This window comes from Oncorhynchus tshawytscha, linkage group LG26 (assembly GCF_018296145.1).
Source record: "Oncorhynchus tshawytscha isolate Ot180627B linkage group LG26, Otsh_v2.0, whole genome shotgun sequence".
NCBI lineage: Eukaryota > Metazoa > Chordata > Actinopteri > Salmoniformes > Salmonidae > Oncorhynchus > Oncorhynchus tshawytscha.
Genome location: NC_056454.1, coordinates 20,024,102 through 20,051,326, shown reverse-complemented (window position 1 = coordinate 20,051,326; position 27,225 = coordinate 20,024,102). Strand labels below are relative to the sequence as shown.

General features: G+C 44.0%; 1 protein-coding gene across 2 annotated transcripts in view; it reads right to left on the bottom strand.

Annotated features, from left to right (window-relative positions):
- Positions 1–27,225, bottom strand: part of mao (monoamine oxidase) — a 58,850-nt gene that overhangs the window by 6,584 nt on the left and 25,041 nt on the right. For both annotated transcript variants that reach the window (XM_042306805.1, XM_042306806.1), the window contains exons 2-10: positions 19,177–19,271; positions 18,643–18,780; positions 4,995–5,099; positions 4,751–4,842; positions 4,456–4,597; positions 1,854–2,003; positions 950–1,109; positions 301–397; positions 148–201 (exon numbers count right to left, since the gene is read on the bottom strand). In XM_042306805.1, the coding sequence (XP_042162739.1) occupies positions 148–201; positions 301–397; positions 950–1,109; positions 1,854–2,003; positions 4,456–4,597; positions 4,751–4,842; positions 4,995–5,099; positions 18,643–18,780; positions 19,177–19,271 (1,033 nt within the window). The remainder of the gene's footprint in view (positions 1–147; positions 202–300; positions 398–949; positions 1,110–1,853; positions 2,004–4,455; positions 4,598–4,750; positions 4,843–4,994; positions 5,100–18,642; positions 18,781–19,176; positions 19,272–27,225) is intronic.

Genomic DNA, 27,225 nt, shown 5'->3' with positions numbered 1-27,225 from the left:
CCATCTTTAAGGGTTAAGGAAGGGATAGGGTTAAACTCTCAATGCTAGTACACATGGACATTCCTCCTATCATAGTACACACATGATGAAGTGAAGTCAAACACACTGTAGGTACTGAACACGTTAAACAGTCAGACAGATGTTTACCTCTCCTCTCTGGTCAGTTCACATAGCTTCCTGCACTTGCGGGCCAGGATGAAGCTGTGACAGAGGAACCGGAGAAATACAGTTATTACCACAGTTTCGTGTTCTCTATGGGTAATCATACTGGGATGCAGGAAACTAAATATCTGTGTTTACCCCATAATGGCGGGCACAGTCCCATCAGGCTTTGTGTCATCCAGAGTCAAGCTGATGGGGGCCTCTTCCTCCTCGATCACCATAGTGCCACAGTACCCTGAGAGAGGGGGAGGAATGAGATTCAGGAGAGAAGGAGAACAGGAAGAGAGAAGGGATCAATAGACAGGAATAAGGAGGGAAGGAAGAGAGGAGAGAGAAGGGATCAATAGACAGGAATAAGGAGGGAAGGAAGAGAGGAGAGAAGGGATCAATAGACAGGAATAAGGAGGGAAGGAAGAGAGGAGAGAAGGGATCAATAGACAGGAATAAGGAGGGAAGGAAGAGAGGAGAGAAGGGATCAATAGACAGGAATAAGGAGGGAAGGAAGAGAGGAGAGAAGGGATCAATAGACAGGAATAAGGAGGGAAGGAAGAGAGGAGAGAGAAGGGATCAATAAAACCGGATAAGGAGGAAAGAAAGAGAGGACATCTATCCCTCAGTCCTTCATTTATTTCTCCATGTTATCTCTCTAGTATACCACATATTTGATGACAGAGACCACGGACCCTCCCTCCCTCCTTACAATTCTTCCTCCACAAGTTAGCTCTGTAGTATACCACATATTTGATGACAGAGCCCATGGACCCTCTTTCCCGCCCTCCCTCCTTACCTTTCTTCCTCCAGAAGTTCTCTCTGTAGTAGACCATACACTTAATGACAGAGCCCATGGGGACCCTGTGGATCAGCTGGTTTCTGAGCGGGGGCAGCTCGGGGTTAAAGTGCATCTTCAGGTTCAGACCAGGGGCGGTCGCCACAATCACATACTTGGCCTGGGAGAAACAAAACACACCAGAGAAGAGTTGAGGCCTACGTGGTGTGTAGTGTGTACCTCCCCAGTTCTCCCTGGGTGACTAAGCAGCTCTTAGGGCACTTCTGCTTAATGGGTTTTAACAGGGAAAGAGGATGTGGTCTGGATAGAGAGATGAAGACCAGCTTACTGACAACAATGTCCTCAGGCTTACACACACACACATGCACTCCCGCCCGCCCGCCCGCACAAACACAAATGCAGACAAACATACGCACGCATGCAGGCATGCACGGCACACAGGCACGCACACACAAACTAAGGGGCCCTGTAAGTACAGAGTTGTATGGATAAATGAAGGATTACTAGAATGTTCCAGGGGTTCTAGAATGCAGATGTACGGTAGTCACAACATGGACCTTATGAGGTGTCATGTATTATGAACATCCAAGCTCTAGATGGCAGCAGAGGCACAACCTGAAATCAGTAGGTTACAACACAGTGGAATGTGCACTTTATAAACCGTAACTTGTTTTTTTTGCTAACTTACAGCAACAAGTTACCTGTAAGTTACTGTAAAAAGTTACTGTAAAAATGAATGTTTTCTGGAAAGATACGGTAACATACTGTTACTTTTTTTTTTTACAATAACTAAAAGGTAACTGGGTGCCAGTAAGTTACCGTAAAAACAAGTTGCATTTTTTTACAGTGTGGGCTGACATCATCAATAGGTTGATGGATCGGAGACGACTGCTCTCTCACTCACCCTGTATGTTTCCTTGTTGAGAGTCTCAACCTCGACCATGTCCCCTGTCTGGTCGATCCTGTAGACGGGAGATTCCATCTTGACACACTCACCCAGCTCCTTGGCCATACACTCACTGATCTGGCTGGAACCGCCCACAAACTTCCTCTCCTGAAATGTAAATACTGTATCATCAGTCATATGAATCAAATACACGCAATGGTAATAAGGCCTAACCTGCTCCAAGAGGGTGCTGCTCTGCGACTGACCCCGTGCTGCTTCCAGCCTCGGTGTGTTTGTGTAATGTTCAGAGGATTGGGAAAAACATAAGACAGGAAAAGGCACCTTTATTTTACAGTGGACTATTACTGAAGTGCACTACTTTTGACAAAGTTAGATGTAGTATTCTCTATTGGCTGAATCCTAACGTCAGAATATGCGCTATCCTAATCCCAATTACATCAGTGCTAGATTTACACCCTATGAGACATGAAATTGTTGTTCTGTTCCTTCTTCTGCCTCCCTAAATATACCTAAGACACTCAGACCCCCTGGGGCAGTTGACTGATGTTTCTGTGGTGAGCTGTCATACACTTGGGTGGTGACCCTCTTTTGATCTAGGCTGGCCTTAGAAGACAGTACAATAACACTCATTTGAACTGTAGTGAACCGAAATCAGTCAGGTAGGCGGGTATATTGGAAAATGAGAGTGGGTCTTGGCAAGGCCACATTACAAAGTACACAATGCTGAGTAACCTTTGACCCTCTCCATATGGTTAGTGTAAACTTCCCTCCGCTTTCTCTAATAGGAAACCCATTGTGTGCCTTCCACTGTGAGATTGGGCCAGCTATAACAACAGGGTCTCAAGGCAGGTCAAAAAACGGATGACGCCAGTGGGAAATTTCTGCATGATTGTAAGTGATGTTATACTTTCACCTTTAACCCAGAAAAGTTGTTTGTTTCAAAACACATGGACACATATAGTTGTTTTGAGTTGAACAGATGGATAGGGATTTGGGACAGTGACCTACAGCATAGCGGATCTTTATTATGCATCTGCATACCAAAGCACTACTGAGGACAATTTATCTGCAGAGAATATGCAACTCTGCTTGGCATGCATGGCAATTGACTTCAACATAGGAGCAAATGCAATTGACCTCAAAAAGGAGAGCAAATGCTATATCAACTCATGACAAACTTTCTCTATTGCTCTACCTGGAGAATAAACACACTGAATGAAAACATTTGGAGCCAGAGAGCGGGGCGGACCAAACAGGAAATGAAAGTGGATGACCTCACAACAACATTCTCTAATTACTCCAACACATCCCCTTCAACCGTCACCTAGGCAATGGAGCCACTCAGCTTTTCAAAGTAAACCAGGATAATGGGTTCTCCCTGGGCTCTGAAGAACAGCAATTGTGGAGGAAGGGATTATTCCTATAAATTAGAGAGCAGGGAATGAACAAGGCTAATTTGGGGGGGGTGAAGGACGGCTCTATAGGGCCAGGGAATGGAAGATTTAGAATGGCTAATTTTGCCACCAGAGGTTTCATGTTAGTGACAATCTAAGTAGAATCCAAATGAGAATGTTATTGTTGTGGAATGTTTTGTGCTAACATGGAGGATAGTTTTCTGAGATCAGTTCAGAGGCTGCTGTGTGAGAGGCTCAGCACAGCAAACCTAGAACCCAAGCCAAAAACAGGGCAAACTTCTCCTTATTCTATGTAGGGTTCTTCATAGAACCCCCTGTATATGGTTGTACCTAAAACCTTCTATGAAAGGTTCAGCATAAAACCCTCTACGAAGGGTTCAACCAATAACCATTTTAGCATCTAAAAGTTATTCCGGGAACCCTCTATGAAGGGTCCTACCGAGAACACTTTTCTCTTTGGAGAGTTCTTAGAACCATCAAGGAAAGGTTCCACCAGCATTATTAGACTTTAAAATAATTACATATATCATACAACCTTTCTTTGAAGTTCTATCTACCCTAACACAGTGGTGTTAGGAAGCTCCTGGTTTACAGGCCACAACAGGCCTGCAAATCACATTATGTTGGCTTGCAAAGTGATATGCAATTCCTATTGTAATCTAGCCAGAGTTAGGATATCCTAAAAGTGGAATTTTTTATCACCTGCATTCAGAATGACTGCCAGGGTAGGGAAGATGAACTACCTCATCATCTAAACTGGAACAACCATCCCAGTAACGGGTGCAATAAGTCCAACTACTAACAGATTGGATTAGTTTAGAAAACAAACAATTCTGAAAATCTCCCTGCAATAGAGCATGCTGGGAAATATAATATATGTTTCTATGTAGAAACCTTTTTGCCTTCCAAAGAACCATTTTTGCCATCAAAATAATCCTTATTGCCAAAGAATCATCAAAGAACCCTTTCTTCCAAAAATGGTTCTTAGGATGTTAAAGGTTCTAAGGTAGAACCCTTTGCCTTACAAAGAACACTTGTCTTTTTCTACGTGTGTAGAACCCTGTATGGATATGGAAGAGCCAGTCCACATGGTCAGAGAGATAACAAGACAAGACCAGACCAGACAAGACCAGACAAGACCAGACCAGACCAGACCAGACCAGACAGACAGTTGTGTACAGTACCTGTCCTCCGTTGGTGGTGGAGAAAATCCTCATGGTCCCTCCACACTGCTTGACGTACCAGAGGAACCACAGGGCCGACACCTCGTGGGGTTCAGAGGTCACGTTCACGTTCACAAACAGAGTGGCAAACCGCCTCGCAGAACTGTGAGGAGAGGGAGGAGCATGCACATGTGCACACACACAGACAACACACACACACACACGTGTAATCACTCAATCACAAAGACTATAAAAAGTGATGCTCCATGGGGTTGAATGGTCCTGTGTGTATTGTGAAATGGGTGTAGTACAGTACTTGGTCCAGCAGATCTTGTCAAAGAGCTGCTTCATGGTCATCTTGTCCCACTCCTCAGCATGGGGAGCCCTCCATGGAGCCTCTCTGGGGATCTGAAACACACACACACAAATACACTATGAGGGTGGGACCATCAATAAGTATCAATGGCTAGAGACTAGGGAGTAGGGGTTGGTTTGGGATTGGGCCTGAAATGTGGAGGGGGTGGCTGCACTAGACAGAAAAGGATGCTGTGTGTGTTTACCTCGCTGCCCATCTCATCCATCTTCCTCCACAGGTTGTTGTAGTCCATCAGGGCAAATGGATTCCACATGGGGGGGAAGGAGCCTCTGAATGGGTAGGACTTTCCCTGGAGGACACAACATGCATGGGAGAAGACATGGAAGGGTTAGTTATCTTCAACATCTTCATCATCCTCCTCCTCATTGTAATATCAATCTTCATCATCATCTTAGTCTTCGTATTCATCATCCTCCTCCTCATCCTCCTCCTCATCATCAGCAGTAACAGCATTATCTTTATCATCAGCATCATCATCACTATAGACTAAGAGTGATCTGAAAAAGCAATATTTTGCAAATGTTTCGGTTCTACTTACATTCTGAACTGAACTACACATTTGTATTTGTATCTATTATGAATCCCCATTAGCTGCTGCCAAGGCAACTAAATACGGCAGTGACGACATTATAACAAAAAAATAACATTAAAATATATTTTACAACAGATTTCACAATACATTAAGTGTGTGCCCTCAGGCCACTACTCTACTACAACACTATCCAGATGTACGTGTGTGTATAGTGTGTATGTTATGTGTGTTTGTATCCGTGTATTTGTACCTGTGTGTGTGACTCTTCACAGTCCTCACTGTTCCATAAGATGTATTTTTGTCTGTTTTTTAAAATCAGATTCTACTGCTTGCATCAGTTACTTGATGTGGAATAGAGTTCCATGTAGCCATGGCTCTATGTAGTACTGTGCGCCTCCCATAGTCTGTTCTGGACTTGGAGGCATGTCTTGTGGGGTATACAGGGGTTTCCAAGTTGTGTGCTAGTAGTTTAAACAGACATCTCTACGTGTACATTTAAGGGCCAGCCGTGCTGCCCTGTCTGGACCAGTTGTAATTTTCCTAAGTCCCTCTTTGTGGTGCAATAACACGAGGACCTGTAGAACCTGCCTTGTTGATATTGTAGTTAAGAAGGCCGAACAACACTTTATTATGGACAGACCTCTCCCCACCTTAGCTACTGTTGCATCAAAATGTTTTGACCATAACAGTTTACAATCCAGGGCTACTCCAAGCAGTTCAATCTCCCCAACTTCCACATGATTCATTGACATATTTAGTTGAGGTTTAGGGTTTAGTGAATTATTTGTCCCAAATACAATGCTTTTAGTTTTGGAAATATTTAGGGCTAACTTATTCCTTGACACCCATTCTGAAACTGACTGCAGCTCTTTGGTAAGCGTTGCAGTGATTTCACTTGCTGTAGTAGCTGACGTGTATAGTCATCAGCATACATAGACACACAGGCTTTACTCAGTGCCAGTGGCAGGTCATTAGCAAAGATTGAAAAAAGTAAGGGGCCTAGACAGCTGCCCTGGGGAATGCCTGATTCTACCTGGATTATGTTGGAGAGGTTTCCATTAAAGAACACCCTCTGTGTTCTCTTAGACAGGTAACTCTCAATCCACAATATAGCAAGGTGTGTAAAGACATAAGATATACTGTAAGTTTTTCCAGCAGCATATTATGATCGTTAATGTCAAAAGCCACACTGACGTCTAACAAAACAGCTCCCACAATCTTTTTACTATCAATTTCTCTCAGCCAATCATCAGTCATTTGTGTAAGTGCCATGCATGTTGAATGCCCTTCCCTATACACATTGATCTTCTGCCTTCTCTCTGATAGAGGGAGCTGTGAGGCAATCCCTACTCCACAGCTAGCTCCATTGGGGGCGGATTACGATAAGGCAGCTTGCTTCATATTTCACTCCAGATCAAAGATAGCAGCTAATTGCACATTCAGCAAGGCAGATAAGATTATCTCAATCTCATGCTCACACTATTTCTCAACCCCTACAGGTTTGTAAAGTAGTGTAGAGTTCATTTATTTGTGATTTCTAGACATTTCCATTGAAAGTGGGGCTTTAGAAAATAGACTGGGAAAGCCATATCAGTTCATTCAACAGTGCGTTTGTGTGTTTCTGTCTGTGTTACTCTTATATAACTGGTATTAATCACTTAGGTTGACAGTTAAATGGGTCTACCTGAAGGCCCATTAAACATATAACTACTAGAGAGAGAGAGAGAGAAGAAGAGACAGTGTCTGAAATAGAGTACATAGACAATGGTAGTCCAATGGTAGGACTATAGTCCTATACTGTACTATAGTCCTATATATGTAGTCCTTATACTGTCCTATAGTCCTATACTGTACTATAGTCCTTAGTCCTGAAGTGTTTGATATAGGACCTTAGAAAATACAAGTTGATTGACCCATCGCAGAGATTAAAGCATCTAGGCGATGCACTATATATTGTTCCTTGAAAAAGTAAATTAATGTCTGTATTTCATGAAACTCAGACTATTTCATGTATAATTCATATAATTTTGTAACAGTCAAAAGACTTGATCTTGGCTATTCAAGTATAAGTTTTATGAAAGACATTCTTTGTAACATGCTTTTCTAAAACTGCACTCATCTTACAAAGTTGTTCCACAGTTCCTCTTGGCACGCTAAACCCAATCTGAGCCTAATTTATTTTAATTAAATTTTGGTCACAACATCAACATCTACTTATCCAAAGCTTCTTAGGGCCTGCACTCAGGACATGCAAGAATAGGGCTGAAGAACTCAGTATAAGTACATGTGCAACATACAAAAAGATATATCAAACTTTCTGCCCTCTCTCTTTTATTAGGTGTTCCTTATGTTTGGTATACTCAGTATATAGTTAGTGATGAACTATATTTATGATATATTCTACAGTGTAGCATTTGTCCTAGTTACTATCAATGGAAAGTCCAAGTCTTGATGAAAAGAGCTACGGTTGTAATGTGTCCTTATCAGTTACAACCGATATCGCACCTGAGTTATCCACATGACATTAGCTAGTTAAGTACAGTACTGAGATAATTCACTCTCAAACACACTCACTCACTCTGTGATACAGGTTATGATTGCCAAAAAGATTGTCAAGAACAACAACCACCCGAGCCACTGCCTGTTCACCCTGCTACCATCTAGAAAGTGAGGTCAGTACAGGTGCATCAAAGCTGGGACCGAGAGACTGAAAAACAGCTTCCATCTCAAGGCCATCAGACTGTTAAACAGCCATCACTGACACGGAGAGGCTGCTGCCTTCATACAGACTTGAAATCATTGGCCACTTTAATAAATGGATCACTAGTCACTTTAATAATGACACTTTAATAATGATGTTTACGTATCTTGCATTACTGGGGCGGCAGGTAGCCTAGTGGTTAGAGTGTTGGGCCAGTAACCGATAGGTTGCTAGATCGAATCCCTGAGCTGACAAGGTAAAAATCTGTTGTTCTGCCCCTGAACAAGGCAGTGTTTCTAGGCTGTCATTGTAAATAAGAATTTGTTGCCTAGTTAAATAAAAAAATGACTCATCCTGTATGTATATGCTGTATTCTATGCTGCTTGGTCATTGCTCATCCATATATGTATATGTACACTTATTCCATCCCTTTGTTTGTATTAGGTAGTTGTGGTGGAACTGTTAGATTACATGTTAGATATTAACTGCACTGTCGGAACTAGAAGCTCAAGCACTTCGCTACCCTCGCAATAACATCTGCTAACCATGTGTATGTGACCAATAACATTTGATTTGATTTGAGGGTAAGCGCCTTTTGATGAGGTGCACTACCATGGCAACCAGCCAGGAAGGTACCAGAGAGAGTGTACATGCAGATCTCAGACATAGAGATAGTGGCTAAGAAAACACAGGCACACAGTGGTTCCGCTGAGCTGCTGGTAATGTCAGAACTCAGAGTCGAGTTGCATTACAACATCTTAAATGAGGAACAAATATCCCTTTCAGAAAGGAAACCATTAATTGAGGAAAATCAGCTGGAAACATGTGATTTCACACGGAGAGACACACTGTATCTCAAATTTCTCAAATTTGAGGTGTGACCCTGCTGCCCACATTCGTAACTGCGATCTACGTTATTCCACATGCTTGTGGCATGTCCGGCAGGCTGTGGCAGGCTGAAATAGATCATGTCAATAAAACTACAGTGTGACTAGAGTGACTGGACTGAACTAACACTCACATTGATTCATGTCTACTTCCCTGTAGCCAATCAGAGCACTTGGTTACTCTAAGAATGGGAGCTCCTCAGAAGCATGTGAACTATAGTGACGCAAAAAGACCACGTCCAGTTCTTAGTGGTCTGTGTCTACAGAAGCTAGACAGACTAGGGTTAGGGTTGAACTGGGATGTGGACATGAAGCTAGGGTTAGGGTTGAACTGGGATGTGGACATGAAGCTAGGGTTAGGGTTGAACTGGGATGTGGACATGAAGCTAGGGTTAGGGTTGAACTGGGATGTGGACATGAAGCTAGGGTTAGGGTTGAACTGGGATATGGACATGAAGCTAGGGTTAGGGTTGAACTGGGATGACATGAAGCTAGGGTTAGGTTGAACTGGGATGTGGAACTGGGATGAACTGGGATGTGGACATGAAGCTAGGGTTAGGGTTGAACTGGGATGTGGACATGAAGCTAGGGTTAGGGTTGAACTGGGATGTGGACATGAAGCTAGGGTTAGGGTTGAACTGGGATGTTAGGGTTAGTTGAACTGGGATGTGGACATGAAGCTAGGGTTAGGGTTGAACTGGGATGTGGACATGAAGCTAGGGTTAGGGTTGAACTGGGATGTGGACATGAAGCTAGGGTTAGGGTTGAACTGGGATGTGGACATGAAGCTAGGGTTAGGGAACTGGGATTGAACTGGGATTGAACTGGGATATGGACATGAAGCTAGGGTTAGGGTTGAACTGGGATGTGGACATGAAGCTAGGGTTAGGGTTGAACTGGGATATTCTTAAAGTACTTTACTTTCTCTTTCAAAATATCATTTGGTTAATCATGTGTGACTCCATCATTTGTAACAAGTTTCAATATATATATTTTTGGTAGCATTTCTATATTGAAGATTGAAAATGAATTTGGTGCATTTTCCCCATATTCCATCCAGTTCGCTTTATTTTTATAATATATTACACTGGATCTTTCTTGATTAAGTTCTTCCATTTGTTTTTCCTCTAACTTATTCTGTGCCTCTATGGTACAGTTTTTGTTGCTATCTAACTGACTGTTAGTCCTTCAATTTCCTTTGTAAATATGGACTCTTTTGATCTAAATTGTTTTTGTTTTATAGATGAGTAGTGAATTGCATGGCCTCTAAAGGCACACTTAAAAGTGTCCCATATAATAAGGGGATCTGCTGTACCTATGTTATGTCTGAAAAAGTATGTTATAAATTCTTCTGTCCTAGTTCTAAACAACTTATCATCTAGTAGGCTTTGATTAATTTTCCAATATCCTCGCCTACGTGGAAATTCTGTAAGAGTAATATATATGCCAATTATGTGATGATCTGACCACATTCTGTCCCCTATCAACACTTTTTATGAATGTATGGCATAAGAAAGTAGTCAAGATGACTAGCTTGAATAAGCCTCCGCCATGTATATCTCACTAGGTCAGGGTATTTAAGCCTCCATATATCCACTAATTCCAATATATCCATGACATTCATGATTTCCTTAAGTGCCTGAGGGTGATAGTTTATAGTGTGATTTCCTTTACGTCCCTAGAGGTATTTAAGACCAAATTAAAATCTCCATAATAATAGAGTCTAGTGTTGCTTATAGAGTTGATACATTCTTATATATATTTTCAAAGAATCTTGGATCATCATTATTCGGACCGTATAGGTTACTAAGCCATAGCTGTTTATTGTCCAATAAAATATTTAAAATAATCCATCTACCTTGATGATCTGTTTGGACAATTTGCACATATGGATCAAAATTATTGTTAATTAAAACCATCACCCCTTTTGAATTTCTTTGCCCATGGGAGAAATATATTTCGCCCCCCAGTCCTTTTTCCACAAAACTTAATCTAAAATTGTTGAATGAGTTTCCTGTAAACAATAGATATTATATTCCTTCTCTTTTATCTAGGTAAATACTGATTTTCTTTTCTAATTATCTGCTAGGCCATTACAATTGTAACTGGCTATACTTATTTCACCACTTACCATAATGAGACAGAACTTTCAATTCTATTTATCAAAATATATGTTTGTAAACGTACCATTAAAAAGTAACACGATGATTGAGTGTCTATATAGCTGTACCATGATATTTGCATTGCTACTAAGTAAACCTCCAATTGGTCCCCACTATTACACCCACTAAAAGCCCTCCTCATCCCGAGTTGGGTTGTCATCCCAATGCTCGGCAGACCACCCCTGACCACTCGTATCCCATAGTCCTGAAAAGACTGGGATGCATCCTTCGAAAAGAGCACACAGTGCCATTTACAGAACAGAAGTAGATCAACTGCCAAATGCCTTTCCATCGCCCTCACCTTGATTTGTATTATATATAGCCATCAAAAAATTTGCTAATTAGCTATTAATATTTGTAGTAATGTAATTTGGACGTCATATGCAAACCGATTCTACATGTACAAATGGCCGAAAATGTCGGCAGTCAGACACCCACTGGCAGGTGGTCCCTAAAACACATCGTGCCAAATGAATGGCGCATCAACGACAGACAAATGGCAGAACATCACTCAATGCTTTCTCCCTAAGATGGGGATGTGAAGAGGAATCCACTTTAGACTATCGAGACGTAGGGAAGGAGATGTGAAGAGGAAGGCACCTGAGACTATTGAGGTGTAGGATAGAAGATGTGAAAAGAAAGGCATCTATAGACTATTGATATGTAGGGAAGGAGATGTGGTGAGGAAGGAAAGGGGGATACCTAGTCAATTGTACAACTGAATGCATTCAACTGAAATGTGTCTTCCGCATTTAACCCAACCCCTCTGAATCAGAGAGATGCAGCCAACTTAAACGACATCCATGTCTTCTGCATTTAACCCAACCCCTCTGAATCAGAGAGATGCAGCCAACTTAAATGACATCCATGTCTTCCGCATTTAACCCAACCCCTCTGAATCAGAGAGATGCAGCCACCTTAAACGACATCCATGTCTTCTGCATTTAACCCAACCCCTCTGAATCAGAGAGATGCAGCCAACTTAAACGACATCCATGTCTTCCGCATTTAACCCAACCCCTCTGAATAAGAGAGATGCAGCCAACTTAAGCGACATCCATGTCTTCTGCATTTAAACCAACCCCTCTGAATCAGAGAGATGCAGCCACCTTAAACGACATCCATGTCTTCTGCATTTAACCCAACCCCTCTGAATCAGAGAGATGCAGCCACCTTAAACGACATCCATGTCTTCTGCATTTAACCCAACCCCTCTGAATCAGAGAGATGCAGCCAACTTAAACGACATCCATGTCTTCTGCATTTAACCCAACCCCTCTGAATCAGAGAGATGCGGGGGGCCGCCTTAAACGACATCCATGCCTTCTGCGCCCGGGGAACAGTGGGTCAACTGCCTTGCTCAGGGGAACAGTGGGTTAACTGCCTTGCTCAGGGGCAGAACGACAAGTACATTATACTATTGAAATGTAGGGAAGGAGACGTGAAGAGGAAGGCACCTTAGACTGTTGAGATGTAGGGGTGGTTCTGGGTGTGCCCAGTAGAGAAGATTTGAGTGATGTCATGTGCCAGAAGGCTCTTCTGCTATAGGTCCGAGATCCACTGAACACAGCGATATCATCCACATGACCACTATGCTGCATTTTAAACATGTCTTATCTCATTCTCTGCTGTGTGTGTGTGCGTGGGGGTAAAGGGCATACCAATGTGTGTGTGTGTGTGTGTGGGGGTGAAGGGCATACCAATGTGTGTGTGTGTGTGTGTGTGTGTGTGTGGGGGGGGTGAAGGGCATACCAATGTGTGTGGGGGGTGAAGGGCATACCAATGTGTGTGTGTGTGTGTGTGGGGGGGGGGGGGTGAAGGGCATAGCAGTGTGTGTGTGTGTGTGTGTGTGTGTGTGTGTGTGTATATTCATGTGTGTGAATGACTCCAAAGTGAATGACTCCATGTTTAAGCATATGACTCCATACATAGGAAGGGTGGAAAAAGTACCCAGTTTTCAAAGTTGAGTAAAAGTAAAGATACCTTAACAGAAAGAGACTCAGAAAAAAGTGAAAGTCACCCAGTAAAATACTACTGCAGTAAAAGTGAAAGTCACCCAGTAAAATACTACTGCAGTAAAAGAAGGAAAGTATTTGGTTTTAAATATACTTAAGTATCAAAAGTAAAAGTATAAATAATTTCAAATTCCTTATATAAAGCATACCATTTTCTTACATATTTTTTAAATTTAAGGATAGCCAGAGGCACATTCCAACACTCAGACATAATTTACAAACAAAGCATGTGTTTATTGAGTCCGCCAGATGAGAGGCAGTAGGGACGGCCATGTTCTCTTGATAAAGGGTGTGAAGTGGACCATTAACAAGTACTTTTGGGTATCAGGGAAAAGTACAATCATTTCTTTAGGAATGTAGTGAAGTAAAAGTAAAAGGTGTCAAAAATATAAATAGTAAAGTAAAGTACAGTTAGCCCACAATATACGTAAGTAGTACTTTAAAGTATTTTTTACTTAAATACTTTACACCACTGTATGAAACAAAGGCCCATACAGTAGAAACAGGAAGAGAAGCGCCTTCCTAACCAGTTCGGAGAGCCCATTGAGTTACAGCAGCGAGAGTAGGTTAGCCTGGGTATATGGGTGGAACCAGAGGGACCAATCTAATAAGGAGGTACAGCATGCTGTGTGTTAAGAACGGTGGTGTACCTACTATAATAAGATATGGAGGAATATGTTGGAGAGAGAGAGAGAGGGAGAGAGAGAGAGAGAGAGAGAGGTAAAGAGAAATGGGGGTGGCTGCAGCTCTCTCTCTTTTCTCTCTTTTCTCTCTTTCTCTCTGTCTCTCTTTCTCCTTCCTCCCTCTCTCCTGGGCCACTCAGAGGAGGAGAAACTATATTAGAAAACTCCTTGAGGCAGAGATTAGCATCTCCAGTCGCTAGCGCTCACCGCTAATGCTGGAGAGAGGCTGGATGCACTGAGGGTCATGTGGCTGATACACAGGCAGAGAGGGCGGGTAGTCACTAGATGGCCATGCTGGAAAGGACAATATTGTTATCAGAACTATGTGAAGTAGGGTTTAGAGTTAGGGATGTGGTTGTGGTTGAGGTTAAGGTTGAACAGGGATGTGGACATTAAACAGCCAGAGACAGGGCTTTCTCCCATAGAGCTACATTTTTATGGAATGGTCTGCCTATCCATGTGAAAGATACTGATTCTGTCTCGACCTTTATGTCATTACTGAAGACTCATCTCTTTAGTAGGTTCTATGATTGAGTATAGTCTGGCCCAGGGGTGCGAAGGTGAATGGCAAGGAGTGATGATCCGTCCTGTCTCTGCCTGGCCGGCTCTTGGATTCTCTGCTTCACTGGTGCTCTTCCATGTCGTCCCTAGGAGGGGTGCGTTACTTCGTTCCTGTCTGGGGGCTAGAGTCAGTCTGTCATATCTGGTGTCCTGTGTGACTTAAGTATACTCCCTCTCATTCTCCCATCTCCCTCTGTCTCCACTCCCGGAGGACCTGAGCACCAGGACCATGCCTCAGGACTACCTGGCCTGATGACCCCTGACTGTCCCCAATCCACCTTGTCGTGTTGCTGCTCCAGTTTCAGCTGTTCTGCCTGCGGCTATGGAACCCTGACCTCTTCACCGGACATGCTACCTTGTCACGGACCTGCTGTTTTCGACCCTCCCTCTCCCTCCCTCTCCCTCCCTCTCCCTCTCCCTCCCTCCCTCCCTCCCTCCCTCCCTCCCTCCCTCCCTCCCTCCCTCCCTCCCTCCCTCCCTCCCTCCCCCTCCCTCCCTCCCTCCCTCCCTCCCTCCCTCCCTCCCTCCACCGCTCTTGCTGTCTCAACCTCTGAATGCTTGTCTATAAAAAGCCAACTGACATTTACTCCTGAGGTAATTAATACCGCTGGTCATCTATAAACGCTTGAACCTCTTTAAGAACGATCTGGCCTTAATGGTCATGTACTGTTATAATCTCCACCCGGCACAGCCAGAAGAGGACTGGCCACCCCTCAGAGCCTGGTTCCTCTCTAGGTTTCTTCTTAGGGAGTTTTTCCTAGCCATCGTGCTTTTTCATCTGCATTGCTTGCTGTTTGGAGTTTTAGGCTGGGTTTCTGTATAAGCACTTTGTAACAGGGCTTTCTAAATACATTTGATTTGATTTGAAAGAAGCTAGGGTTACAAGGAAACCAAACCGGTCACGTTATGTGTGTGAGTGTTTCAAAATAAATGTACACATACATTGTTATTCAATAATTTTATCCACACTGATGGCATGCTTAAGCATGCTGTGATGCCAAATGCTGTGATGCCAAATGCTGTGATGCATCTGTGATGCCAAATGCTAAAATAGAACTTGGTTCTATTTGAGACGCTCGGCAAGTCCCGCATATCCCATCTCCTTATTGGTTTTCACGAAGATACAACCTCACATACATTAGTTGTATAAAAGACAACGAGGAGATATTCATCAAAGAGAATGAACTAAAAACGTACCTTTTTATGTGTGGATTAATCGTCAGAGTAGAGAAACATGACATTTTTGTATCTGGGTCAAGATTCTACAAAGAACCAGCTAAAAAGGGGATCAATGTTCATCTCCCGGGACAAACTGCTAGCAACAGCACATCCATGGATGTTTCATATGTCTTTATACTTGTCCCCAAATGAATTTAGTTGGTTCACAGTTGCGTGTCATAATCACATCTGGTGGGGATAGACAAAAATCAACATGTGCATGATGGCGCACGAGGACGCACTCGCGGAGCCGTGTAGCCATGGTGTTAGAGTTAAGGGTTGGGTTAGGGTTGAACCAGGATGTGGACATGAAGCTAGGGTTAGGGTTGAACCAGGATGTGGACATGAAGCTAGGGTTAGGGTTGAACCAGGATGTGGACATGAAGCTAGGGTTAGGGTTGAACCAGGATGTGGCCATGAAGCTAGGGTTAGGGTTGAGGCTGACATGAAGCTTTAGGGCTGAACCAGGATGTGGCCATGAAGCTAGGGTTAGGGTTGAACCAGGATGTGGCCATGAAGCTAGGGTTGGGTTTAGGGTTGAACCAGGATGTGGACATGAAGCTAGGGTTAGGGTTGAACCAGGATGTGGACATGAAGCTAGGGTTAGGGTTGAGGCTGGGGTTAGGGCTGAACCAGGATGTGGCCATGAAGCTAGGGTTAGGGTTGGACCAGGATGTGGCCATGATGCTAGGGTTAGGTTAGGGTTGAACCAGGATGTGGCCATGAAGCTAGGGTTAGGGTTGAACCAGGATGTGGCCATGATGCTAGGGTTAGGGTTGTGGTTGCAGGTTAGGGTGGAACCAGGATGTGGCCATGTAGCTAGGGTTAGGGTTGAACCAGGATGTGGCCATGAAGCTAGGGTTAGGGCTGAACCAGGATGTGGCCATGAAGCTAGGGTTAGGGCTGAACCAGGATGTGGCCATGAAGCTAGGGTTAGGGTTGAACCAGGATGTGGCCATGAAGCTAGGGTTAGGGTTGAACCAGGATGTGGCCATGAAGCTAGGGTCAGGGTGGAACTGGGATGTGGCCATGAAGCTAGGGTCAGGGTGGAACTGGGATGTGGCCATGAAGCTAGGGTTAGGGTGGAACTGGGATGTGGCCATGAAGCTAGGGTTAGGGTGGAACTGGGATGTGGCCATGAAGCTAGGGTCAGGGTGGAACTGGGATGTGGCCATGAAGCTAGGGTCAGGGTGGAACTGGGATGTGGCCATGAAGCTAGGGTTAGGGTGGAACTGGGATGTGGCCATGAAGCTAGGGTTAGGGTGGAACTGGGATGTGGCCATGAAGCTAGGGTTAGGGTTGTGCTTGCGGGTTATGGTTGAACCGGTATGTGGACATGAAGCTAGGGTTAGGGTGGAACTGGGATGTGGCCATGAAGCTAGGGTTAGGGTTGTGCTTGCGGGTTATGGTTGAACCGGTATGTGGACATGAAGCTAGGGTTAGGGTGGAACTGGGATGTGGACATGAAGCTAGGGTCAGGGTGGAACTGGGATGTGGCCATGAAGCTAGGGTTAGGGTGGAACTGGGATGTGGCCATGAAGCTAGGGTCAGGGTGGAACTGGGATGTGGCCATGAAGCTAGGGTCAGGATGGAACTGGGATGTGGCCATGAAGCTAGGGTTAGGGTTGTGCTTGCGGGTTATGGTTGAACCGGTATGTGGACATGAAGCTAGGGTTAGGGTGGAACTGGGATGTGGACATGAAGCTAGGGTTAGGGTTGTGCTTGCGGGTTATGGTTGAACCGGTATGTGGACATGAAGCTAGGGTTAGGGTGGAACTGGGATGTGGACATGAAGCTAGGGTTAGGGTTGTGGCTTGCGGGTTATGGTTGAACCGGTATGTGGACATGAGTGCTAGCGTTATGGTTGAACCGGTATGTGGACATGAGTGCTAGGTTTAGGGGTAAGGGTTGAGTCATGTCTTCTCTAGCATGGCCCGATAGTGTTCAGTCCTTTCAAGCCAGATAGTCATGACTGGAAGAGAGACATGCATTTCCTCTGCATTAGAATGTGAGAAAACAGATTATGTTCTGGCTGTCTAAAGCCGGGTGGACACTACACTATTTTGGCCCCGATTTAGCTGTCCCAGACACGTTTTTGAGATCGGAGACAAAATCCCCATGTCGTTGCCTACACAGGATGCGCGGCCGTCACATTTCATGTGAGCGAGTCATAGACACAATCTGAGGGCTATCGATCTCATCTTTGAGCCGTCCCAGACGACCCAATATTTTCAAATATATGTTTTCATTTATCGGCACAAAATCAGCAATGCTCTTCTAGTGTGAGACAAGTTCTGAGAACGGTGATCAGCAATAGCCAATAAGAGCAGAGAAGAAGCCAGTGAGATGATGACATTGTTTAAACATTATCCATGTAGCAAGAGCAATGACTGCTACTAGTATGGGCATGTACTCGCCTTTAACCAAAACCAAAGTGTCAAATCGTTACAGCTCTGAAGTTCACAATCAATATTTTCAATTCAAAACGTTGGCTAGATATTTCAGCTTTGTATTGCAAGCGTGAGTGTCTGACTGAAAACCTTTCTGAGGCTGCTCTGAGCATTAAATCTAATGACATCATTACATGCATGTAGCGTGTGACCCCCTGTCTGTGCCAGATGGTTTAGTCTACGCAACACTCGGTTGGCAAGACAAACAACACTACAGGAAAAACAGTGGTTTAATGTGAGAGGCTCAGTGATGTTAGGATGTTGTGTACACCTGGTTTAATGTGAGAGGCTCAGTGATGTTAGGATGTTGTGTACACCTGGTTTAATGTGAGAGGCTCAGTGATGTTAGGATGTTGTGTACACCTGGTTTAATGGAAGTGGTCAATACTAACTGCAGCCAAGCTAACAGTGTTGGATCTGTCCTGTGTTTGTTCTGTTCAATTAAATAAGTAGGACATGGACAGACGTGGCCTATGTGGTCCCGCACTGGGTTTCAGCACGCACACACACACACACACACACACACACACACACACACACACACACACACACACACACACACACACACACACACACACACACACACACACACACACACACACACACAAAGTGCGTGCACACACCTTTACATAATGCACCAGCCTCTCCTCCTCGTTGACTTTGTAGGTCTCGACTCCATACTCTTTAGCCAATCGGAGGATCCGATTCTGTGTAGGCCCAATGTAGGCCCCACCCAGGTCAACATACTTAGTCTGCTCATTCTGGAGAGGGAGGGAGGGAGGGAGGGAGGGAGGGAGGGAGGGAGGGAGGGAGGGAGGGAGGGAGGGAGGGAGGGAGGGAGGGAGGGAGGGAGGGAGGGAGGGAGGGAGGGAGGGAGGGAGGGAGAGAGGGAGCGAGAGAGAGAGAGAGAGCGAGAGAGAGGAGAGCGAGAGAGAGGGTTCATCAGACAAGAAGTGGACAATCCTAATCCCAGAGATCAATTTAGTTTAAATGTTTAACCAAATCAGTTGCTTGAAAATGCTTTAAAATATAACACAAGTTAAGCTGCTAGACAGCATCTAGAGAGGGACCTGGTACGGTCATCAGAGAGAGAACTGGATTCTTATAGGGATTACACTTTGACTGGCACTTTGCCTGTGGTCTGACTGAGGTCTTACCCGTACGGTGAAGGTCCGTCCACCAACCCGATCTCTAGCTTCCAGAACCACAGGACTCAGCCCTTTCTCCTTCAGCAGCTTAGCTGCACTCAGCCCTGAATGAGACAAAGAGTGGACAGAGAGAGAGGGAGAGGTTAGTGTAAACATGCCAGCTGAACATCTAAATGTTGATGAAATGAAGAAACATTTTGTGTAAACAATCCAAATTTGAACATAAATCATTTTGGTATGTCTCTCCTCTCCATATCCCCTCTCTCGTCCTCCCCCTGTGTTTGTCCTGTTGTGTAGAACAGGAGAGTATAGCCCAGTGATATAGCAGGCTGTGATACAGTATGAGTCTGTGAGAAAACAGAAGGCCAGAGGTGGAATAAACTCCAGAAATCTCTCTAAAATGTTATGTTTTGGTGCTGCTAGGGCAATTCAGGTGGCTAATTGGTGACCTTTTGACTGAAGAATGCATTCATTTTTATGATTGTGTTTTGTAAGTTGATGATGGAACATTTTGTATTTGTAAATGTCGTACATTTGTATTGGTTGTGTAAATCAAATCACATCAAAGTGTATTGATCGTGTACACAGTTTAGCAGATGCTATAGCGGGTGCAGCGAAATGCTTATGTTACTAGCTCCTAACAATCACATCAAAGTGTATTGATCATGTACACAGTTTAGCAGATGCTATAGCGGGTGCAGCGAAATGCTTATGTTACTAGCTCCTAACAATGCAGTAAAATGTCAGACAAGTACATTTAAAAATGTAATGAGAAAGAGACAAACACATCAACTGATCCCCTGCTTATTTCAATATCAAGGAAGTGCTGAGAGCAGAAAATAGCTGAAGACTTACTTACACACACACACACACACACACACACACACACACACACACACACACACACACACACACACACACACACACACACACACACACACACACACACACACACACACACACACACACACACACACAAACACGAGTGAGAGAGAGGGAGGTCCCCATCTGTAGTTCATCTGTAATTGACCTACAAGCCTCTACCCCTAACCACTTCTCCATGCCTCATCAATCTCATAAAAAATGAATAAATCACACCTTATAGTGTTCCCTCATAATAGCACATCTCATGGGTAATAGGGTAATTTGAGACACAACCTAGGACAGTACTTTATATCGATCAGTCCAAAGTTAACACAATTTGTCTCCACATATAGAATGGGCTGTTTCCCCTACACTCGTAGAAAAAAAGGGTTACAAAATGGTTCTACATTTGTCCCCCATTGTACTGTATAACTTTTTTTGGTACCAGGTAGAACCCTTTATGGTTTAATATAACATCCTCTGTGGAAAGGGTTCTACAAGGAACCCAAAAGGGTTGTACCTGGAACCAAAACGGGTTCTTCAAAGGGTTGTACTTTGGTGACCGCAGAAAACCACTTTTAGGTGGTTTTCTAAGAGTGTACCACTCAACAGTCAGCCCACTCCCAGTCCAAACCATAAAGGTCAAGCTCATATCAGTCATTTTGTCTTGTTTTGTTTCTTGCTTTTCAATAGTGTTTTCAATAGTGTTTTCAATAGGATTTGCAATAGGGTTTTCAATAGTTTTTTCAATAGTGTTTGCAATAGGGTTTTCAATAGCATACAAGAGTCAAAAGCAGGGGTGTCCACTGTCCAACACTCCCCCTGGAGAGATAACCACCAGCAGGATCATTCGGCCAATGGCTACTTGTTTGTTATTGTGACTGAATGATACTTAGCTACAGAAGTAGTATGTAGTACCTTTCTCATCACCATAGTGACCCCAAGGCCATCTCAGTCTAGAGCTTGATTCAATAGAACATTACATTTCACACATGTCATTACACACCTACACACACTACACACCACACACACACACACACACACACACACACACACACACACACACACACACACACACACACACACACACACACACACACACACACACACACACACACACACACACACACACGAAGGATTAGGCACAATGGAGCCTCTGGCCTTTGTCAGTCGAGCAGGCATTCAGACAGAAGACACACAGGCAGCAGTGTCCCAGTGCCAAGGATCCATTCAGAATGTCTCAGTACACACACATACAACAAAAAAAAAGGATTCCTGGAAAAGTGTGCTTTGCAGCAGGTTGTAAAACACATCACAACCATCCTAAGCAGAAACTGTGTGCCAAAACGCACTTTATAATGCTCTGACACAATGGAGGTGTTAGTTTGTCCAGTGAATACAGACTGTATTACATTCTCTCCTACTGGGAGAAGTGTGGATATTCACCCCAAGACACTGCTCTACATACTGCATGGAAAATCTAACAAGAGCTGAGGCCAACAGGAGGTAACTAGAGGAGAGGGAGGTAGTGTGTGAGGCTAAAGGAGAGGGACGTAAAAGGGGGCAGAGAGGGGAGAGATGGAGGAGTCAAATAGAGAGAGCGAGAGTGGAGAGATGGACTTGATAAATAAAGACGCACTGTATTCATCTCCACGGTCCGTGTTGCCATCTCTCAACAGGAGCTCCCATCTGTCTAAATGTTCTCATGGCCCCCTCTCCATCCCTCCCTTCGTTTATCCCTCCATTTCTGGAGAGCAGCCTGGAAAGCTACCAGGGTTTATGTTGGTTTAAGCATACTTGTCATGCATTACCAAACTTCTCCATTGCTCTCATGCACACACACACACACACACACACACACACACACACACACACACACACACACACACACACACACACACACACACACACACACACACACACACACACACACACACAACACACACACACAACACACACACACACACACACACACAACAAACACACACACACAACACACACACACACACAGCGCTCTGGGGAGTACTACTTCTTTTAAGTAAATTGATGCTATTAGGTGTTCTCTATCCAAAGGTCAGACAAGAGCAATTGTCCAAAACAAAATCAAGCTCCGACTGTTTAACCTTGTTGTTTATGCCGACAGCACTCTGGAAAAACAAGATAACTTTACCCCTGAGGTTTTGCTTTGATCAAAAACCCATTTGGGGGTATATTATTTTTTTCAGAAGAAAATGATGAATATAAAATAAGGATCCAGTCAGAGGATTTCTTTGTTCCATTTGGATAGAGGTCATTTGTCTGGCTGGGACGAGACAACAATGAGTGTGTTATGAAATACATGAAATGAAATGAGCAGCTGAGCATCTAAGAATAATATGGACACATGCAGTTTGTCTGTTGCCTTTTTTTCTAGCTGAAAAGAGAGAATAGAGAGAGAGAGGGAAGAGCCTGAGAGAGACAGAATCTCTGAAATATTAAGGGAAGTGATAAATAAATAAATAACTTTGTGATAAATGGTATATCAAAATTGCCCTGCAATATGGCCAATGGTTGTTTCCCTTTTTACTTGGAAGTAGAGACATTGATTTCATTCCACAAAAAAACTCAACAATACAGTGATTAATGCTGGTATAGCTTAATTCCCAGTTAAACTATGAGACACTATTTTGAAGTCCGATTGGTGTATAGGGCTGGTTGGTTAGGTTTAGGATTGGTGTATAGGGCTGGTTGGTTAGGTTTAGGATTGGTGTATAGAGCTGGTTGGTTAGGTTTAGGATTGGTGTATAGGGCTGTTTGGTTAGGTTTAGGATTGGTGTATAGGGCTGGTTGGTTAGGTTTAGGATTGGTGTATAGAGCTGGTTGGTTAGGTTTAGGATTGGTGTATAAGGCTGGTTGGTTAGGTTTAGGATTGGTGTATAGGGCTGGTTGGTTAGGTTTAGGATTGGTGTATAGGGCTGGTTGGTTAGGTTTAGGATTGGTGTATAGGGCTGGTTGGTTAGGTTTAGGATTGGTGTATAGGGCTGGTTGGTTAGGTTTAGGATTGGTGTATAGGGCTGGTTGGTTAGGTTTAGGATTGGGGTACAGGGCTGGTGTGGTAGAAGAAGACTGAGGAAGATCAAGAGCTGTTGTCTCAGATGAGATTAGGGCTCCTATAACTGATCATGTAATAATTCATGGTCTATCAATGAGAGAGGCTGGTCTGAGAGTGCAGCCAAGTCTGCAACGCTCAACAGTGGCATCTATTGTGAGACATTTCAGTCAAAACAACAGGTAAGATGTGCATTCTGCAAGAGGCATCTGACTGAACTGCTCATTACAGAAGTCAATTGAGCAAAGCCTCCAAACCCACTTGTGTGTAATTGTTTCTGTATTTCTGCTTAGGACCCAACGGTTACCTCCCACAGACGGGAGAGGTAGGATTTTCACTGCTGTGAGGAAACTGCAAATGTTGATATGGTCATCAGAAACAATGACATAAAACTCAGAGATTTGGGACAGAGTGTTGGCAGACAACATTACATTTGGAAATATTCACAATGTAAGCATTACAACTATTTCTAGAGTCCTGAAACAACATCAAGTCAGGATAAAGAAGTTGTTCCTTTGAGAGGAACTCTGAACGAGTCAAGCAACTCAGGCACCAATATATCCAGGTAAGATGACTATAAAATACAGAACTGGTTTTGAACAAAACCAAACAGGGCAGAGGCACACAATGACATGTTTTAAGGTATAATGTAAACTACCGTAATAGCCTAACTCTTGTGTTGCCTTGTGGATTGTTTTTAGAGAGTCATGGAGATTGAAGCCAGGCAAACGCCCAACATATTCGTCTTTGTGGATGAGGCTGGTTTCAACTTGGCCAAAACACGGCGGCGAGGAAGGAATGTGGCTGGGAAAAGAGCCACAGTGGACGTCCCGGGCCAGAGGGGACAACATCACAATGTGTGCAGCAGTATCCTCTGATGGATTGCTGTTACACAAATCGCTAATTGGGCCATACAACACCGAGCATCTCATTTCATTTCTGGATGACCTCTATGGAAGGGTTGTACCAGGTGAGGAAAAGGTTGTAGTGAGGCGAAATCGGCCAACGTTTGTAATTGTATGGGACAATGTGGCATTTCACCACTCCTGCAGTCACAGAGTGGTTTGTAGCCCATCCCAGTATGGTGTCACTTTTCCTCCTCCCTTACTCTCCATTCCTCAACCCCATAGAGGAATTATTTTCCTCGTGGAGCTGGAAGGTTTATGACCACCATCCACATGATCAACTGTCCCTCCTGGACGCAATGAATGCTGGATGCCTGGACATATCTGCAGAAGATTGCCAGGGATGGACCAGGCATGCCAAAAGAAGATTTCCAGGATGGGCCAGGCTTGCCAAAAGAAGATTGCCAGGGATGGACCAGGCATGCCAAAAGAAGATTTCCAGGATGGGCCAGGCTTGCCAAAAGAAGATTGCCAGGGATGGACCAGGCATGCCAAAATATTATTTCCTAGGTGTATTGCCCAAGATAACATAAGATGTGATTTGGATGAGAACCTGTGGCCAAATGCAGAAGACAGGGTTGACTAGCATTGCTATTGTATCTGTATCGGTAGATGGTGTATATACAAATTATTGTATTTTGGAATCACTCAATGCCAAAAAATGACATAAAACATATTGAAGCATATTGTATCATGTCTGATTCATTCCTGTAACATAAACTGCAGTGAATTCTAGACAGTAGAGAGGTGTCATTCTTGTTCTGAAAAGACATTTGACAAAAGAAAACATTGCGTAATGCTACCTGTTGTTAGTGTTTTTCAGGTCATTGTTTTATGAGTGACAAAGTGTGCTTGTTGGGTGACAACCTCTGCTAGTGTTATGGAAAAATGTGTTGATTTGAGACATGTATGAAGTATTTTGGTAGTTTCGGTGCATTTTGGATGTGAAATGAACTGCTGTGCCAAGCTGAAAGTTGGTTAGGAGACCTGTGTGAAGAGTTATGAAAAAGTGAACTAGGTGTTGAGAAATGGGTCCTAGCGATTATTTTAAAAAACTGTAACACGAGGAATTAAATCAAATACACTAGAATGGAGCTATATACAGGTAGTACCAATACCAGATCAATGTGGAGCTATATACAGGGAGTACCAATACCAGATCAATGTGGAGCTATATACAGGTAGTACCAATACCAGATCAATGTGGAGCTATATACAGGGAGTACCAATACCAGATCAATGTGGAGCTATATACAGGTAGTACCAATACCAGATCAATGTGGAGCTATATACAGGGAGTACCAATACCAGATCAATGTGGAGCTATATACAGGGAGTACCAATACCAGATCAATGTGGAGCTATATACAGGTAGTACCAATACCAGATCAATGTGGAGCTATATACAGGTAGTACCAATACCAGATCAATGTGGAGCTATATACAGGTAGTACCAATACCAGATCAATGTGGAGCTATATACAGGTAGTACCAATACCAGATCAATGTGGAGCTATATACAGGTAGTACCAATACCAGATCAATGTGGAGCTATATACAGGTAGTACCAATACCAGATCAATGTGGAGCTATATACAGGGAGTACCAATACCAGATCAATGTGGAGCTATATACAGGGAGTACCAATACCAGATCAATGTGGAGCTATATACAGGTAGTACCAATACCAGATCAATGTGGAGCTATATACAGGGAGTACCAATACCAGATCAATGTGGAGCTATATACAGGGAGTACCAATACCAGATCAATGTGGAGCTATATACAGGGAGTACCAGTACCAGATCAATGTGGAGCTATATACAGGGAGTACCAATACCAGATCAATGTGTAGCTATATACAGGGAGTACCAATACCAGATCAATGTGCAGAGGTACCAGCTACTTGAGGTAGATATGTACAGTACATGAAGGCAGGGTAAAGTGACTAGGCATCTGGATAGATAATAATAAGACTAAAATGAAGAACATAGTAGTAGCAGCAGATGATGAAAGGTGTGTGTGTGTGTGTAGGTTTGTTTGTGTTGTGTTGGTGTGCTCGTGTGTTATGTGTGTGCATATGTAGTGTTTGAAAGTGTGAGGGATTGTGTGGGAGTGACAGGGTAGTGTGTACACGGCGTGTATATAAAGTCTAGTGAGTGTGCGTAGGGTGCATAGAGTCTGGCTATTTAGCAGTCTTATGGCTTGGGGGTAGAAGCTGTCTCGGAGCCAGTTGGTCCAAGAGCCGATGCTCCAGTAGCGTTTGGTTGGAGTCTTTGGATACATTTTGTGCCTTCCTCTGACACCGCCTGGTATAGAGGTCCTGGATGGCAGGGAGCTCGGCCTCAGTGATGAACTGGCCTGTCCGCACTACCCTTTGTAACGCATTGCAGTCAAGGGCAGTGCAATTGCCGTACCAAGCGATGATGCAGCCAGTCAAGATGCTCTCAATGGTGCAGCTGTAGATATTTTTGAGCATCCGAGGGCCCATGCCAAAACATTTCAGCCTCCTGAGAGGGAAGAGGCGCTGCCGTGCCCTCTTCACGACTGTGCAGGTGTGTGTGGACCATGTTAAGTCCTTAGTGACACAACCCTACATACACACACGCCAATGAATTTAAAGCTCTCGACCTGTTCCACAACAGCCTCGTCGATGTGGATGGGGGCGTGTCCTCTCCTCTTTCTCCTTCGGTGACTGGGCCTACCACTGCCATGTTGTCAGCAAACTTGATGATGGTGTTGGAGTCGTGCGCGGCCACACAGTCGTGGGTGAACAGTGAGTACACACCCGTGAGGGGGCCCCGTGTTGAGGGTCAGCGTGGCAGAGGTGTTGTTGCCTACCCTCACCACCTGGGGCTGACCTGTCAGGAAGTCCAGGATCTAGTTGCAGAGGGAGGGGTTCTATCCCAGGGTTCCTAGCTTGGTGATGAGCTTGGGGGGCACTAGTGTGTTGAACGCTGAGCTGTATTCTATGAACAGCATTCTCACATAGCTATTTCCCCTCTTGCACAGGTGGGAGAGGGCAGTGTGAAGTGCAATTGAGATTGGATCATCTGTGGATCTGTTGGGGCGGTATGTGAATTGGAGTGGGTCTACAGTAAGGTTTCTGGGATGATGGTGTTGATGTGTATCATGACCAGCATTTCAAAGCACTTCATAATTACAGATGTGAGTGCTACAGGTCGATACTTATTTAGGCAG